At 42.8% G+C, this 18,843-nt stretch overlaps 1 protein-coding gene across 1 annotated transcript in view; it reads left to right on the forward strand.

The window, feature by feature from the left end:
- The window catches only part of LOC134344062 (protein unc-79 homolog), a 403,221-nt gene that overhangs the window by 322,042 nt on the left and 62,336 nt on the right, over positions 1-18,843 (forward strand). The window contains exon 41 of the mRNA XM_063043251.1: positions 1,063-1,167. Coding sequence (XP_062899321.1) covers positions 1,063-1,167 — 105 coding nt within the window. The remainder of the gene's footprint in view (positions 1-1,062; positions 1,168-18,843) is intronic.

The raw sequence follows: 18,843 nt of genomic DNA on the forward strand, positions 1-18,843 counted from the left end.
ATGCTGGTGATAATAAACCCGATTCGGATTGTGATTCTTTCATTGCTCTGGATGAGACCAAATACAAACTGTATAGTTACTCGATTGAACAATTGTATTCAGAAAGCAGGTGTGCCTCTGAGCTTTTATTCGATACTTTGTCATTTGAACACCCCTCTCCATTTCATACTTCAGAATAGAGAATCATGGAAATGTATCAGTATCTGTGGAAATGTCAGCCTATTCTGACGTCCCTGTTTCTAGTAAAACATTCAAGTAAAGGCACTTCACCTTTTAATTAGGCTCTTCTATTTAGTAAATGCATCTCCATTTTCTGTAACTTTATTTAACAAGCATGTTTTTTTTTTAGACAGGAAATTCTTAAAACGGTAAGACCGTAAGATGTAGGAGCAGAATAAGACCATTCAGCACATTGAGTGCTCCACCATTACATCGAGGCTGATTATATCCCTCTCAACCCTATTCCCTGCCTTCTACCCATAACCTTTAATACCTGACTAATCAAGAACCCATCAACCTTCGCATTAAGTATATTCAATGATTTGGCCTCCACAGCCATCTGCAGACCCACGTCCACTGGAGGCTGGAAGCCTGTCCTGGGGTTGAAGGACTCTGTTTGTGTGTGTGTGTGTGTGTGTGTGGAATCAGGTTTGTTTTGTCGTTGTTGCTTCTTGTTGTTCTGACAAGCATTGTGGGCATGCTATTGTGGCGCTGGAATATGTGGCCACACTTGTGGGCTGCCCTCAACAACACATCCTTGGGTGTGTTGTTTGTTAACACAAATTACTCACGTATTTCACTGTATGTTTTGGTGTACACATAAATAATCTTGAATCTTGAATTTCAAGTACAAATGTGGCTGCGATGAATATGATTTAACTTGAGTTTCCTGGGGAATGTACACTAATTTCATCCTTGAATGTTTAAGAAACAAATTGTATCAGTGTGGTGATCAACAGCAGCCAGAGTTTTGATGCAGTTTGTACTTAGACTGCTTTTGAAGTGGCTATAGGTTCTATTCTGTCTTACGTTTTTTTTGTATTTTGTGCTTGTATTTTGCAGGAACGAGATAAATTCTATCTCTCACGATGTGTTATACTTGAATTATTACAAGCACTCAAATTAAAATCTCCAATACCAGACACCAATCTTTTGCTGCTGGTACAGGTAAAACTTTGTTCATATCCTTGGGATATCCTTTACTTATCAAAATATGAGTTACAGTCTACCTGAGTTGTCTCCAAATTGTTGCATCAGTAACTATAGAAGCTACATTTTGGGTAAATTTGGTGAGTTACAATAGGACCAGTGTATGTACAATAATAGAGCAGATATTGGGTGGTGTATAGACACAACAACATGGAAGTTTATGAATCCTTAAATATAGAAGATTAAGGAGATGCTTGTCTTTATTAAGCAAGACATGGAATTCAAGAACAGGAAGGTCGTGTTCGAATTATCTGCAAGATTTATGAGAATGTTGTCAGGACCCAAGGGCCTGAGTTACAGGGAGAGTTGGGTGGACGAGAACTTTATTCATTGGATTGTAGGAGACTGAAGTATGACCTTATAGAGGTGTATAATATTGAAAGGCCAAGACAGAGTGTATGCAGAGAGGATGTTTCCCATATTAGGATCAGAGCGCACAGCCTCAGAATGGAGGGGATGTCCATTTAGAACAGAGATGAGAGGGAATTTCTTCAGCCAAAGGGTGGTGAATCTGCAGAATTCATTGCCGCAGACAGCTGCGAAGGCCAAATCATTGGGCGTATTTAAAGTGGAGATTGATGGGTTCTTGATTAGTCAGGGCATCAAAGGTTATGGGAAAATGGCAGGAGAATGTGGTTGAGGGTGATAATAAGTCAGTCTCAGTGGAATGACAGAGACTCAATGGGCTGAATGGCCTAATTCTGCTTATGTATCATTGAACAACTATAACTTGCAACATTGTAGAATCTACAGGTGGGAAGTGGGATTTGGCTGGAGTAAAGCTTTTTGATGAGCACAGACTCAATAAATGGAATTGCTCTTTTTCTGCCTTTTTAAAATTATTCTGTAGTTCATTATGGTTGGTTGTGCAGCATTCCTTAGCAGTGGCAATAGTACACGGTAGTTTGAAATTCAGCAACGTCGATTTCAGTGGGACCAAGTATTGGAGGGAGGGGGTATGTGTACAAAGCACTGTCCCTAGTACGGTACCTATAAGGAGCATTCACCCGCCTCGCTTGGAAGTTGTCATATTTTATTGTTTTACAACATTGAATGACAGTAGATTTAATTTGGCTTTTTTTGGACACTGATCAACAGGAAAAAGACTCTTTCGTGTCCAAGTGAAACCAGGTCTCTACAAAGTGCTCTGTTAATTACAAATATAAAACACAAAATAATTGATTGCGTAAGTATTCATCTCCTTCCAGTCAGTTTTTCGTAGAGGCACCTTTGACAATATTTAGTAGATGTAGCCTTGAATCTGTGTGGATAGGCCTCTATCAGCTTTGCACATCTGGACACTGCAATTTTTACCCATTCTTCTTTACAAAACTGCTCAAGCTCTGTCAGATTGCATGGGGTTCATGAGTGAACAGCCTTTTCAAGTCCAGAAACAAAATCTCAATTGGATTGAGGTCTGGACCCTGACTTGGCCACTCCAGGACATTTACTTTGTTCTTTTTAAGCCATTCCTGTGTAGCTTTAGCTTTATGCTTGGGGTCATCATCTTGCTGGAAAACACATCTTCTCCCATGTCACAGTTCTTTTGCAGCCTGCATCAGGTCTTCCTCCAGCTCTATGGCTTATGCCAAATGTAGCATTTAGTCTCATGGCCAGCAGGCTCAATTTTGCTTTCATCAGACCACAGAACCTTCTTCCAGCTGACTTCAGAGTCTCCACATGCCTTCTGGCAAACTCTAGTGAAATCTTTTGTAAGTTGTTTTTTCAACAGTAGGTTTTTTCTTTGCCTCTTCCCATAAAGCTGCGACTGGTGAAGCACCTGGGCAACAGTTGTATGCGCAGTCTCTCCCATCTCAACCACTGAAGCTTGTAACTCCTCCAGGCTTGTCATAGGTCTCTTGATGGCCTCCCTCACTAGATCCCTTCTTGCACAATCACTCAGTTTTTGAGGACTGCCTGCTCTAGGCTGATTTACAGTAGTGCAGTATTTTTTTCCATTTCCTGATGATTGGGCACTCCAAGAGATATTCGGTGACTTGGAGATTTTCTTTTATCCATCTCCTGACTTGTGCTTTTCAATAACCTTTTTCTGAAGTAGCTTGGAGTGTTTTTTTTGTCTTCGTGGTGTAGTTTTTGCCAGGATACTGACTCACCAGCAGTTGGACCTTCCAGATGCAGGTGTATTTTTACTACAATCAGCTGAAGCACCTTGACTGCACGGTGATCTCCATTTAAATTATTATATGACTTCTAAAACCAGTCAGATATAGCCAGTGATGATTTGGTGTGGCGTATTAAAGGGTGTGAATACTTGAGCAATCAATTAATATGTGTTTCATATTTGTAGTTAATTTAGATCATTTTGTAGAGATCTGTTTTCACTTTGACACGAAAGGGCTTTTTTCTGTTGGGGAAAAAAGCCAAATTAGATCACTGTTAATCAATAAATGGAAAAAACTGTGAAACAATAAATGGAAACTTTGGGTGGGATGTGAATACATTTTATAGACACTGTAGATGGTGATAAAAAGGCCACTCTCAGGGTGCAGGAATAACACCTCATATTCCGTCTCGGTGGCCTCCAACTTGATGACATGAGCATCGATTTCTCCAAGTTGCAGTGATTTTTCCCATCCTCCCTTTGTTATTCATTTCCCACTCTGCCCCGCCTCTTACTATTTCTTCTCATCCTGCCTATTGCTTATCCTGGTGCCCCTTCTCCTGACTCCTTCTCCCATGATCCGCTTGTGCAAGGCCTTGACCCTGCCTTGTGCAGCTGGACTTCCTGTCAGATTGCCAGCAGGTTGTAAGAGTGGGCTCCCTCACTTCCAACCCTCTGACTCTCAGTACAGGAGCCCCTCAGGGCTGCGTACTGAGTCCCCTCCTTTACACCCTGTATACCCATGACTGTATCACCACCCACAGCTCTAATCTGCTAATTAAATTTGCTGACAACGCTACATCGATTGGCCTTATCGCAAACAATAACAAGGTGGCCTTCAGGGAAGAAGTCATCTCTCTGACACTGGTGTCAAGAAAACAACCTCTCCCTCAATGCCGCACAAACAAAGGAGCTGGTTGTGGACTACAAGAGGAATGGAGACAGGCTAACCTCTCTATTGATATCAATGGATCTGGGGTTGAGAGGGTAAACAGCTTTAAGTTTCTCGGCATCCACATCACCGAGGACCTCACGTGGTCTGTACGCACCAGCTGTGTGGTGAAAAAGACACAACAGTGCCTCTTTCACCTCAGACGGTTGAAGAAGTTTGGTACAGGCCCCCAAATCCTAAGAACTTGCTACCGGGGCACAATTGAGAGCATCCTGACTGGCTGCATCACTGCCTGGTATGGGAGCTGTACCTCCCTTAATCGCAGGACTCTGCAGAGAGTGGTGCGGACAGCCCAGCGCATCTGTAGTTACGAACTTCCCATGATTCAGGGCATTTACAAGGACAGGTGTGTAAAAAGGGCCCGTAGGATCAGTGGGGACAGGAGTCACCCCAACCACAATCTATTCCAGCTGCTACCATCTGGGAAATGGTACCGTAGCGTAAAAAGCAGGACCAATAGGCTCCGAGACAGCTTCTTCCACCAGGCCATCAGACTGATGAACTGACGCTGATTTGAGTATACTGTATATTACATTGACTGTTTTATTTATTGTAAATTACATATCGACCTTCACTAGTCCGACTACCTGTAATCTGGTTCCTTCAATAATCCGGCACTGATTATGCTTAATGTGATCCTTCTGTAATTCGGCATTTTCACTAATCCGGCACTCCTCAGGTCCCAGTGGTGCAGGATTAGTGAAGGTCGACCTGTATTATAAATTACTATGATTGCATATTGCACATTTAGACAAAGACGTAATGTAAAGATTTTTACTCCTCATGTATGTGAAGGATATAAGAAATAATGTCAATTCAATTCTCCTGGCCAGTCAGGTTCCTCTTTCTCCAGCCCTTTACCTTTTCCATTTATCACCTCCCAGCTTCTCACTTAATTCCCTCTCCTCACACACCCAGATACTCCCCTCACCTTCCAGCTTGTTCTCTTTCCTCTCCTCATTATTCAGGCATCATCCCCCTTCCTTTCCAGTCTAGATGGAGGCTCTTGGCTCAAAATGTCAACTATTTATTCCTTTCCATAGATGCTACCTGACCTGATGAGTTCCGTCACTATTTTCTGTGTTTTGCTGAGTTCATGCACCATTGTGTGTGTTCCCTAGTTCCAGCACCATTGTGTGTGTGTGTGTTGTTGAGTTTCACACTATTTTAGACCGTAACACCGGAAGATAAAGGAGCAGAATTAGGCAATTTGGCCTTTTGAGTCTGCTCTCCCAATTTGTTGTGGTCAATCTATTTTTCCTCTCAGCCTTCTCCCTTCATGCACTGACCAATCTATCAACTTTTGCCTTAAATCTACAAAAAGATGGCCTCCACAGCTGCCTGTGGCAAAGAATTCCACAGATTCACCACTCTCTGGCTAAAGAAATTCCTCCTCATCATTTTAAAAGGATGCCCTTCTAATTTGATGCAGTGTCCTCCGGTCTTAGACTCTCCCTCCATCCTCTCCACAGCCACTCTCTGAAGGCCTTTCACCATTCGATAGTTTTCAATTAGGTCATCACTCATTCTTCTGAATTCCAGTGAATGGAGGCCCAGAGGCATCAAACACTCCTCATGTGACAAGCCTTTCTATCCCAGAATCATTTTCATGAACCTCCTCTGAACCCTCTCCAATGTCAGCACATCCTTTCTAAGATAAGAAACCCGAAACTGTTCACAGTGCTCCAAGTGAGGCCTCACCATTGATTTATAAAGTCTCAACATTACATCCTTGCTTTTATATTCTAGTCCTATCAAAATGAATGCTAATACTGCATTTGCCTTCCTCACCACAGACTCAACGTGGAAATTAACCTTTCAGGAATTGTGAACAAGGACTCCCAAGACCCTTTGCACCTCAGATTTTTGAATTTTCTCTCCATTTAGAAAATAGACTTCGCTTTTATTTCTTCTACTAAGTGCATGACCATACACTTCCAACACTGTATTCCATCTGCCACTTCTGTGCCCATTCTCCTAATCTGTCTAAGTCCTTCTCTAGCCTCTCCACTTCCTCAAAATTACCTGCCCCTCCACCTATCTTCATATTATCTGCAAACTTTGCAACAACACCATCAATTCCATCATCCAAATTATTGACATGTAATGTAAAAAGAATCGGTTCCTACAGAGACCCCTGTGGAACAGCACTAGTCTCCGGCATCCAGCGAGAAAGGGCTCCCTTTATTCCCACTCTTTGCCTCCTGCCAATCAGCTACTGCTTTCTCCATGCTAGATTCCCATTGTAATTTGTAGGCTCACATCCTTACTATTGTTTACGGGTCTGTATACACTCACATTGGGGTCTTTTTACCCTTGCACTTCCATAGCTCTATGCATAATGATCCACCACCTTCTGACCCTATGTCACCTCGCTCTAATAATTTGATTTTATTTTTAACCAACAGGCCAACGCCTCCCCCTCTGCCTTAATGCCTATCCTTTCGATATGATGTGTATCCATGTGCATTAAGCTCCCAGCTATGATCTTTCAGCCGTGATTCAGTGATGCCTACGAGATCATACCTGCCAATCTGCAACTGTGCTACAAGTTCATCTGCCTTATTCTGTACACTGCACTCATTCAGATACAACACCCTCACTCCTGTATTCCCCCCTTTCGATTTTGTCCGCCTTTTATGTTGCAACTTTTATGCTGACTTTATGCCCTATCAATAGCTTCCCTTCACCATACATTGCCTCTGTAAACCAGCTACCTTACCTTCAACACTATTATCCGCCTTTCTACAATATTTCTTGATGCTGGGGCACCACTCCACTAGTTGGCATATCTCACTCCTGTACACCCTCTCGTCACCACCTGAGATTCTACCAACAATGGTTGTATCATCAGCAAGTTTATAGATGGTATTTGAGCTATGCCTAGCCACACGGTCATGTGTATATAGAGAGTAGAGCAGTGGGCTAAGCACACATCCCTGAGGTGCGCCAGTGTTGATCATCAGCGAGGAGGAGATGTTATCACCAATGCGCACAGACTGTGGTCTTCCGGTTAGGGAGTCGAGGATCCAATTGCAGAGGGAGATACAGAGGCCCAGGTTCTGTAACTTCTCGATCAGGATTGTGGGAATGATGGTATTAAATGCTGAGCTATGGTCCATGAACAGCATCCTGACGTGGGTGTTTATGTTATCCTGGTGGTCTAAAGCCGTGTGGAGAGCCATTGAGATTGCATTGACCTATTGTGGAGATAGGCAAGTTGCAATGGTTCCAGGTCCTTGCTGAAGCAGGAGTTCAGTCTAGTCATAACCAACCTCTCAAAGCATTTCGTCACTGTAGATGTGAGTGCTACCGGGTGATAGTCATTAAGGCAGCCCACATCATTCTTCTCTGGCACTGGTATAATTGTTGCCTTTTTGAAGCAAGTGGGAACTTCTGCCCCTAGCAGAGAGAGGTTGAAAATGTCCTTGAATACTCCCACTAGTTGGTTGGCACAGGTTTTCAGAGCCTTACCTGGTACTCCATCGGGACCTTCCGCCTTACAAGGGTTCACTCTCTTTAAAGACAGTCTAACATCAGCCTCTGAGACAGAGATCACAGGGTCATCAGGTGCAGCAGGGATCTTCACAGCTGTAGTTGTGTTCTCCCTTTCGAAGCGGGCATAGAAGGCGTTGAGTTCATCTGGTAGTGAAGCATCGCTGCCATTCATGCTGTTGGGTTTCACTTTGTAGAAAGTAATGTCGTGCAGACCCTGCCAGAGTTGCCATGCATCCGATGTCACCTCCAAATTGTCCCTTCACCCTTGATCTAGCCCTCCGCAAATCATACCTGGTTTTCTGGTACAGGCCTGGGTTACCAGACTTGAATGCCACATATCTAGCCTTCAGGAGTCGACATACCTCCTGGTTCATCCATGGCTTTTGGTTTGGGAATGTACAGTAAGTCTTTGTAGGCACACACTCATCCGCACAGGTTTTAATGAAGTCGGTAACATCTGCAGCATACTCATCCAGATTCGAAGATGAATCCCTGAATGCGGTCCAGTCCATCGATTCAAAGCAGTCCTGTAGGCGCTCCTGTGCTTCCCTTGTCCATACCTTCTTGGTCCTCACTACTGGTGCTGCAGTCTTCAGTCTCTGCCTATACTCAGGGCGTAGAAATACAGCCAGGTGATCAGACTTCCCGAAGTGAGGGTGTGGAATAGTACGGTAGGCATTCTTGATGGTGGTGTAACATTGTCCAGAGTGTTGTTTCCTCTGGTATTGCAAGTGATCTGTTGATGGTAATTGCTTAGGTCTTCTGAAAATCCAATTGCACAGCATCCACTGATTCTCCTTTGTCTTCACTGTTTGTTATTTCTTCGGATTTGTTCAGCATGTTTTTCTATTGAGGAAACTATGCTGACTAAGGCCTATTTTATCGTATGCCTCCAAGTACCTTGAAACTACACCCTTAACAACAACTCCAATAGCTTCCCAACCACTGAGATCAAATTTACTGGCCTATAATTTCCTTTCTTCTGCCTCTCTCCTTTCTTGAAGTGTGGAGTGACATTTCCAATTTTCCATTCCTCTATCACCATGCCAGAATCTAGTAATTCTTGAAAAATCATTATTAATGCCTCCACAATCTCTTCAGCCAGCTCTTTCAGAACCCTGGGGTGTACACCATCTGATCCAGGTGACTTACTTACCTTCAGACCTTTCAGTTTCCCATGATACTTCTCCCTCATAATAGCAACTTCACACACTTCTGCCCCCTTATATTCTCGAACTTCAGGCATACTGCTAAGTGTGGGCTGCTGAGTTCCTGCACCATTTTGTGCGTCTATTGCAGAGTTCCTACACCATTGTTTCTGAGTTGCTGTGTTCCTGCACCATCGTATGTGTGTGTTGCTGAGTTCCTGCACCGTTGTGGACATGTTGTCAAATTCCTGCAGCATTGTGTCTGTGTTGCTGAGTTGCTGCACCATTGTTGTAGATTTATAGAGAAGTACAGCACAGAAACAGGCCCTTCACCCCATCTTGTCTCTGCTGAAACAATTTATATTGCTGACTCCTGTTGACCTGCACCGGGACCATAGCCCTCCGTATCCTTGCTATCCATGTACCTACCCAAACTTCTCATCAACATGGAAATTGAACTCGAATGGACCACTTGTGCTCACTCCACACTCTCACCATCCTCTAAGTGAAGAGGTTTCCCCTTATGTTCCCCTTAAATCTATCAACCTTTCAACCTTAACCCATGATCTCTGGTTATAGTCCCACTCAAACTCAGTGGATTTCATAATTCTGTATACCTTAATCTTCTACAATCCAAGGAATAAAGTCCTAACCTATTACTTTTTCCTTATTACTCAGGTCCTTCAGACCCAGCAACATCCTTGTAAATTTTCTCTGTACTCTTTCACCCTTGTTTACATCTTTCCTGTAGGTGGGTGGCCAAAACTGCTTACAATACTCTACATTAGGCCTCACCAATGTCTTGTACAATTTCAACATAACATCCCATCTCCTGCACTCAATACATTGATTTATGTAGGCCAATGTGCCCAAAAAAATTCTTTGACTCTTTCTACCTGTGATGACACTTTCAATGAATTACAGACCGTATGCCCAGAGCCCTTTGTTCTGCCACACACCTCAGTGCCCTACCCTTCACTGTGTAAGACTTACCCTGGTTAGTCCAACCGAAGTGCAATACATTGCACTGCCTGCATTAAATTCCATCTGCCATTATTCAACTTATTTTTCCAGCTGGTCCACATCTCTCTACAAGCCATGATAGCCTTCCTTGCTGTCCACTTCACCCCCAGTTTTGTTGATTCAGATAACTATATTATCATCCAGGTCATGGATATAGATGACGAACAACAACGGGCCCAGCACTGATCCCTGCCGCACACCTCCAGTCAGAGCAGCCATCTACTACCACCCTCTGGCCTCTCTGACAAAGCCAATGTCTAATCCAATTTACTACCTCATCTTGAATGCCAAGCAACTGAACCTTCTTGACCAGCCTCCAATGGGGACCTTGTCAAATGCCTTGCTAAAGTCCACGTAGACAACATCCACTGCTTTGCCTTCATCCACTTTCCTAGTAACCCCTCAAAAAGTTCTATAAGATTGGTTAGACATTACCTACTACACACGAATCCATGCTGTCTATACTTAATCAGTCCATGTCTATCCAAATGCTTATAAATCTGGTCCCTTAGAATACCTTCAATAACTTTCCCACAACTGATCTCAGAGTCACCGGCCTATAATTTCCTAGTTTATGTTTAGAGTCTTTTTTAAAGAGCAGAATAATGTTGGCTATCTTTTAGTCCTCTGGCACCTGTCCTGTCATGAAGGATGATTTAAATATCTCTGCTTGGGCCCCACCAACTTCTGCACTTGCCTGCCATAGGGTCCGATGTAACATCTTGTCAGACCCTGGGGATTTATCAACCCTGATTTGCCTCAGAGTAGCAAAAAACTTCCTCCTCTGTAATCTGTACAGGGTCCATGAAGTTGATGCCACTTTGCCTCACTTCTATGGACACTGTCCATCTCCCGGGTAAATACAGATGCAAAGAATTTATTTAAGATATTCCCCATCTGTTTTGGCTTTACACGTGGATTACCATTTTGAACTTCCAGAGGACAAATTTTGTTCCTTTTGCTCTTTTCCTTTTGCTCTTAACATATCTGTTGAATCCCTTAGGATTCTCCTTCACTTTGTCTGCTGGAGCGACTTCATGCCTTCTTTTAGCCTTCCTGATTTCTTTCTTCCATTTTCTCTTGCATTTCTTGTACTCCATAAGCACCACATTTGTTCTTACCTGCCTATGCATGCTATACACCTCTTTTTTTCTCTTAACCAGGACCTGAATATCTTTTGAAAACTAAAGTTCCCTACACTTGCTATCTGTACCTTTTGTTCTGACAGGCACATACAAGCATTGTACTCTCAGAATTTTGCTTTTGACGGCCTCCTACTTAGCAAGTACACCTTTGCCAGGAAAATAGCCGGCCCCGATTCACACTTCTGATACCATCAAAACTGGCCTTTCTCCAATTTAGAATCTCAACTCGTGGACCAGAACTATCTTTTTGCATATTTACTTTGAAACTGATGGCATTGTGGTCATTGGATGCAAAGTGTTCCCCTACACAAACTTCTGTCACCTGTCCTGTCTCATTCCCTAATAGCAGATGCAGTATTGCATTCTCTCTCATTGTGACTTCAATATAGATTCCTTCATTTCCTTTATTGAAGGAAACTTTCCTGAATACATTTGACAAACTCTATCACATCTAGCCCTTTTACTGTATGGGATTCCCAGTCAATATGTGGAAAGTTAAAATTACCTACGATAGCAATCTTATGTTCCTTGCAACAGTGTGAGCTCCCTCTCTAAATCTGTATCACTAAATCCCTGGGACTTTTGGGTGGTCTATAATATCGACCCATTAATACAGTCATACCTTTCTTATTTCTCAGTTCCATCCATAACACCTCATCAGACAAGTTCTCCATTCTGTCCTGACATCTTCCCTGACGAGTAAATCCCCCCCCCCTTTAATCCCTCCTGCTCTCTCATGTCTGAAACAATGGAACCCAGAAATATTGAACTGCCAGTCCTGTCCCTCCCACAACCAAGTCTCACTAATGGCTGCACTATCATAACTCCAGGTATTGATCCATGCCCTGAGCTCATCCGCCTTTCCTACAATACTTCTTGCACTGAAATCTTGGGACACTAATCGCATAATGCAGAACTTTTTAGTTCTTGACTTTTTCTGAGGTTTTATCAACACCTGTCTCTATAATCTCTCCACTAACTGTTCTGCCACTCTGGTTCCCATCTCCCTGCAACTCTGGTTTAAACCCCACCGTGCAGTATTAGTAAACCTTCCAGCTAGAGTATTAGTACCCCTCCAGTTCAGGTGCAAATAGCTTCTTCTGTACAGGTCCCGCCTTCCCTGGAAGAGCGCCCAGTCATCTGTAAGTCTTATGCTCTCCCTCCCCCACCAACCTTTTAGCCACATGTTGAACTATATAGTCTTCCTGGTTTTGACCTGACTAGCACATAACATGGGGAGCAATCCTGAGATCACAACCCAGGAGGACCTGCCCTTTAACTTAGCACCTAACTCCCTGAACTCCTTATGCAGAACCTCATCACTCATCCTACCCATGGCATTGGTACCGATATGAATCATGATCTCTGGCTGTTCACCCTCCCACTTAAGAATGCTCAGGACTTGATCTAAGATCTCCTGGACCCTGGCACCCAGGAGGCAACAAACAAACAGCCTGGCCCAATCCACTGGTAACTGTGTGTTGCTAAATTCCTGCACTATTCTCTGTGTTTTGCTGAGTTCCTGCACCATTGTGTGTATTGCGGAGTTCCTGCACCATTTTATTTGTGTTGCTGAGTTCCTGCACCATTGTATGTGTGTTGATGAGTTTCTGCACCATTTTGACTGTGTTGCAGAGTTCCTATAGTATTGTGTGTGTTATAATTCCTGCAGAATTTTGTGTTTTTTGCTGAGTTCCTGAAGCATTGTGTGTTTTTGCCGAATTCCTGCAATGTTGTGTGTTTTTGCTGTTCCTGCACCATTATGTGTTTGTTGCAGAGTTCCAACAACATTGTGTGTGTGTGTGTTGCCAAGTTCCTGCACTATTGTTTGTATATTGCTGAGTTCCTGCACCATTGTGCGTGTTGCCGAGCTTCTGCACCATTTTGACTGCGTTGCAGAGTTCCTGCAGCATTGTGTGTTATAATTCCAGCAGAACTTTGTGTTTTTTGCTGAGTTCCTGCACCGTTGCATGTGTATTGCTGAATTCCTGCACCATTGTGTGTTTGTTGCCAAGTTCCAGCAACATTGTGTGTGTGTTGCTGTGTTCCTGAACCATTGTGCCTGTATTACTGAGATTCTACACTATTGTGTATGTGTTGCTCAGTTCCTGCAGCATTGTTTTTTGCTGAGTTCCTGTACCATTGTGTCTGTGTTGCTGAATTCCAGCAACATTGTCTGTGAGTTGCCGAGCTTCTGCACCATTGTGTGCATGTTGCTCAGTTCCTGCGCCATTGTGTCTGTGTTGCCGAGTTTCTGCACTATTGTAGTATGTATTACTGAGTTTTTGCACCATTGTGTGTGTGTTGCTCAGTTCCTGCAGCATTGCGTGTGTTGTGAGTTCCTGCACTATTCTGTGATTTTTGCCAAGTTCTTGCACTATTGTGTGTGCAATGCTGAGTTCCTGCAACATTGTGTGTGTGTGTTGCCGAGATCCTGCGCCATTTTGTGTGTGTTGCCTAGTTCCTGCATCATTGTGTATGTGGGAAATTCTTCAATCAGGGCGCTTGTGACTACTGGAAATTTAAAGTAAAAGATAATCTTTAACGCTCTCTTTTGTTTATGTTATAATCTTTATTTTGTGATCTGGACTGAAGATCAGATCCTGGCATTGATCAACCTTCAAGAGAAGTTTATATTTTAAGGCATTTTTGCAGAGTTTTCACTGATGAGCACATTACCATCACATCATCAAAATACTGAAGTTTATTTGAAATGAAATGAGAAAGAAAGATTTGAAAGTCAATCCTGCAAATAAAGACCATGCCCTTGAATAAATTTGTTTTAACTCATTTTTAAGAACATTCAAAATATATTTTTGAGACACATTTTCTTAAGTGAGTCAATATTTTCCTTGGCTAATCAATGAAACATTCCTGTACCATTGTGTGTAGCTACGTTCCTACGCCATTGTGTGTGTGCTGTTGTGTCCCTACACCATTGTGTGTGTGTTACTGTGTCCCTGCACCATTGTGTGTGTTTTGCTGAGTTACAGCACAATTGTATGTACATGTTCCTTAGTTCCTGGTCACCTTTCGTGTGTCATGCTGAGTTTCTGTACCATTGTTTGTGTGAGGTTAACCGAGTTCCTGCCCTATTGAGTGTGTGTTGCTGAATTCCTGTACACCGTGGGCAGATTTAATAGAGCTGCTGGGAATAGTTTAAACTAATCTGGCAGGGAGATGGAAAACAGCATGATAGAGCTGAGGACGAGAAGCAGGTTTACAAGTCAATGATGTGTATAACATGAATGTAAGGAGGGACAAGCTAAAGATTGGGTACAAGTGCAGACAGAACAAAGAGTTAAATTTTATCACAGAGGGAAAATTCAAATGGGTGAGGAATGCAGGACAGAAGGTGCTGTATTTAAATGTGCATGGCATTCGGAATAAGATGGACAAATTCATGGCACAATTGGAGATTGGTCAGTGTGACATTGTGGGCATCACTATGGATATACTTTGTATCAAATGCACAGGTAGGAAGGTTAGGCAGTACTGTGGCTCTGTTGGTAAGAGATGGAATTACATCATTAGAAAGAGGTGACATAGGGTCAGAGAATGTTGAATCTCATGCAATACTGTACTCCCAGAAGGTTAATTTACAGGTTGAGTCTGTGGTAAAGAAGGCAAATGCAGTGTTGGCATTTATTTCAAAGGGAATAGAATATAAAAGTAAAGAGATTATGCTGAGCCTTTATGAGACACTAGTCAGGCCGCACTTGGAGTATTGTCTACAGTTTTGGGCCCCATATCTCAGAAAGAATGTGTTGTCATTGGAGAGACTCCAGAGGAAGTTCATGATAATGATTCTGGGAATGAAGGGGTTAACTTATGAGACGTGTTTGGCAGCCTAGGGCCTGTACTCACTGGAGTTTGGAAGAATGCAGGGGGATCTCACTGAAGCCTACTAAATGTTGAAAGGACTACCTAGGGTGAATGTGGAGAGGATGTTTCCTATGGTGGGTGTATCCAGAACTGAAGGGCACAGCCTCATAACTGAGGGGCGACCTTTTAGAACAGAGGTACGGAGGAACCTTTTTAGCCAGAGAGGAGTGAATCTGTGGGATGCTCTGCCACAGGCTGCGGTGGAGGCCAAGTCCATGGGTATATTTAAGGCGGAAGTTGATAGTTTCTTGATCGGTCTGGGCATCAAAGGATATAGCGAGAAGGCAGGTATATGGGATTGAGTGGGATCTGGGATCAGCCATGATGGAATGGTGGAAAAGACTCGATCGGCTGAATGGCCTAATTCTGTTCATGTCTCATGGTCTTACAGACTGTGTGTTCTGAGTTCCTGCATTATTGTCTGTCTGTGTTGCTGAGCTCCTGCACCATTGTGTGTGTATTGCCAAGTTCTTTTCCCATTTTCCCTGCGTTGGCAAGTTCTGTGTAACACCCACGTAGGGCTGGTTGCTGCACTCTTTATGAGAACAATCAAGTTACATAGTACTATACCAGGTGCTGGTAGGTCATCAGAAGCTCTAGGTAGCAGAAGGAAGCAGTGAACAGAAACACACTTCTGGAGGTAAGTTTCGTTTATAAAAAACAATATATGCAAAATACTTACATGAGTAAGAACAATTCAAAATTCCAACATTCTGATTAGGTTCCAAATCTCAGATATCAAACTAAAACCAAGTTCCTTGTTAGTTAGAATCAGTGAGATTCATTAGAATAACCTTTATTACTCCAATTTCTCTAACTAATTAGATATAGTGTTATTCCCTATTTAAAGGTTTACAGACTAACCTTTCCTTTTTATTTGTCCCTAGTTAGTTAGAAAACTAATTGAATTCCTATTCTTAAATATTATGGTTAACTTCAGTTTTCAGTTTTAGTCAATATGTCTACAAATTCAAATTCAAATTCATAAAATATTTATAAACAGCTTAACTCCTTTCATGACAATTCCCCAACATTGCAACTTTTAAACAGTAAAACGCATTCAGTAATTTGTCAAATTCTTTGCAAAATATAATAATTTCTTGCAGAAAATCAAATTCAGATCCTTTGAATGAAAATAAACATATATCCAACTGTATTAAATCCTCTGCGTCTTAAACATTTCGATCCCGTGCTAGTTCTTCAATTTTGGGTGGCTTGCCACTTGCCGTCTTGTTTCTTGTTTTGTTGGATGAAGTAGTTGATCATCCACAGAAAGTCAATCACGAATTTACAGAACAAAAACCTGACGGGTATTCAACAGGATTACAATCTGGATTACATATTCTATTTTCTATTCCAAACGTTACTCAATATCACGTCATTTCCAAACATTTCTCTGTTAAAACACAGCTGAACATATTTCACACACAAACTAGACAATTGGAACAGTAAAAGTTTTAATTCACCAAATCCCTTGGTGTGATTTAATAGAACTAATTCCCAGACTCGTCTTTGCCTATATTGTCTCATTACAGTTTCTGCTTGTTATAGCTGTATCTTCAATAGATCTTTTATTGCTATTGTCTCTCCTCCAGGGGTTTCACACTGAGGTTTCCAAGTAAGTAGGGTGGAGTTACTGAGGACTAATTCCACTTTATTATCATTTATGTTAATTATCTTTAGAAATATAGAAACATAGAAAATAGGCCCTTCGAGCCTGCACTGCCATTCATTACGATCATGGCTGATCATCCAACTCAGAACCCTGTACCTGCCTTCTCTCCATACCCCCTGATCCCTTTACCCACAAGGGCCATATCTAACTCCCTCTTAAATATAGCCAATGAACTGGCCTCAACTGTTTCCTGTGGCAGAGAATTCTACAGATTCACCACTCTCTGTGTGAAGAAGTTTTTCCTCATCTCGGTCCTAAAAGGCTTCCCCTTTATCCTCAAATTGTGACCCCTCGTTCTGGACTTCCCCAACATCGGGAACAATCTTCCTGCATCTAGCCTACCCAATCCCTTTAGAATTTTATACGTTTCAATCAGATCCCCCCTCAATCTTCTAAATTCCAGAGAGTATAAGCCTAGTCGATCCAGTCTTTCATCATATGAAAGTCCTGCCATCCCAGGAATCAATCTGGTGAACCTTCTTTGTACTCCCTCTATGGCAAGAATGTCTTTCCTCAGATTAGGGGACGAAAACTGCACACAATACTCCAGGTGTGGTCTCACCAAGGCCTTGTACAACTGCAGTAGAACCTCCCTGCTCCTGTACTCGAATCCTCTTGCTATGAATGCCAGGGGGATATTAGAGGAAGGTTTTTTACTCAGAGAGTGGTTGGTGCGCAGAATGCACTGCCTGAGTCAGTGGTGGAGGCAGGTACACTAGTGAAATTTAAGAGACTACTAGACAGGTATATGGAGGAATGTAAGGTGGGGGTTATATGGGAGGCAGGGTTTGAGGGTCAGCACAACATTGTGGGCCAAAGGGCCTGTACTGTGCTGTACTATGTTCTTAATCTCTTGGAATTGCACCAATGCTTAATCTTTGTGGCGTCCATAACCACATATCTTAATCCCTTTCCTGGGCAATAGTTTAACACAGGCTTAGACACAAAACCACCCAATCAATTCTGAGGGCAATCACACAGCGTTCAACGAATTCAATCCCAGACAAGCCCCCACAACAAAACCCCCTTTTTAACTGGGCATCTCTGGAAATGCAGCTTGTTAGCCCCTCAGTAACAGCCACTGGACTCTGCAGTGAGGGAACCACCTTTTCAGATTCCATACGTCTAGAAAGTATCTGACTTTGGTACTGCCAGACCTGTGAGGTTGGGATGTCTTGCACACCCAAACCCTGGTTTGTGTGAATGCTGTTTGATTTACTGCCCACTGCAATCGCCCGTTGTCAAGAAATAACAGATTGTACAATGCATACAATTATAAAGAAAGTATATTTATGAACCTTAACCAAATAGTTAGTAAAGACATTAAAAATCAGGAAGGTGGAACTGGGAGAAGGGCCCATTATAATTAAGAAGTCACATATGCACAGGTGGAGCTCAAATCTTCCAAAAGTTGTTGTTTCTGAAGTACTTATTGCATCAACCCCTATTCACCGCTGCCCAGTACAAGTTCCCCTCTTGGCTCCATCAGATCGCGTGTACCTGCCGAATCAAATCCTACTGTCGGTTCTCTCGAGCCCCTTCTCTCTCCATCTCCGTTCCTCAGTTCCTGCATCATTCTGTGTGTGTTGCTAATAACTCGCATCATTGTGTGTGTGTTGTTGAGATCCTGCACCATTTTGTGTAATTTTTGAGTTCCAGTACCACTTGGTGCCTGTTAGAGCAGCATTTTGTGTACGTCTTCCTGAGCTCCTGCACCAAATGTCTTTGTGTCGATGAGATTCTGTGCCATTGTGTGTGTGTTGCTGATGTCCTATACCGTTCTGTGTGTGTGTGTGTGTGTGTGTGTGTGTGTGTGTCTGTGTGTCTGTGTGCACGCACAAGCGTTTTCAAGTCCCTGCACCACTTTGTATATTACTTTGTTCCAGCATCATTTTACGCCTATTCTATCGAGCTATAGCACTATTTTGTGTGGGAGTTCCCAAGTTTCTGCACCATTTTGTGTATGTTGCTGAGTTCCTGCCCTATTGTGTGTGTGTGTGTGTGTGTGTGTGTGTGTTGGTGAACTGCTGCATCGTTGTGTGTGTGTTGTTGAGATCTTGCACCATTCTGTGCATGTTACTCACCACCTACGCCATTGTGTGTGCGTTACTCACCTCCTACGCCATTGTGTGTGCCTTTCTGAGTTCCTACACCAATTTCATTAGATCAGACTAAATGGGAGCAGA

This window comes from Mobula hypostoma, chromosome 1 (assembly GCF_963921235.1).
Source record: "Mobula hypostoma chromosome 1, sMobHyp1.1, whole genome shotgun sequence".
NCBI lineage: Eukaryota > Metazoa > Chordata > Chondrichthyes > Myliobatiformes > Myliobatidae > Mobula > Mobula hypostoma.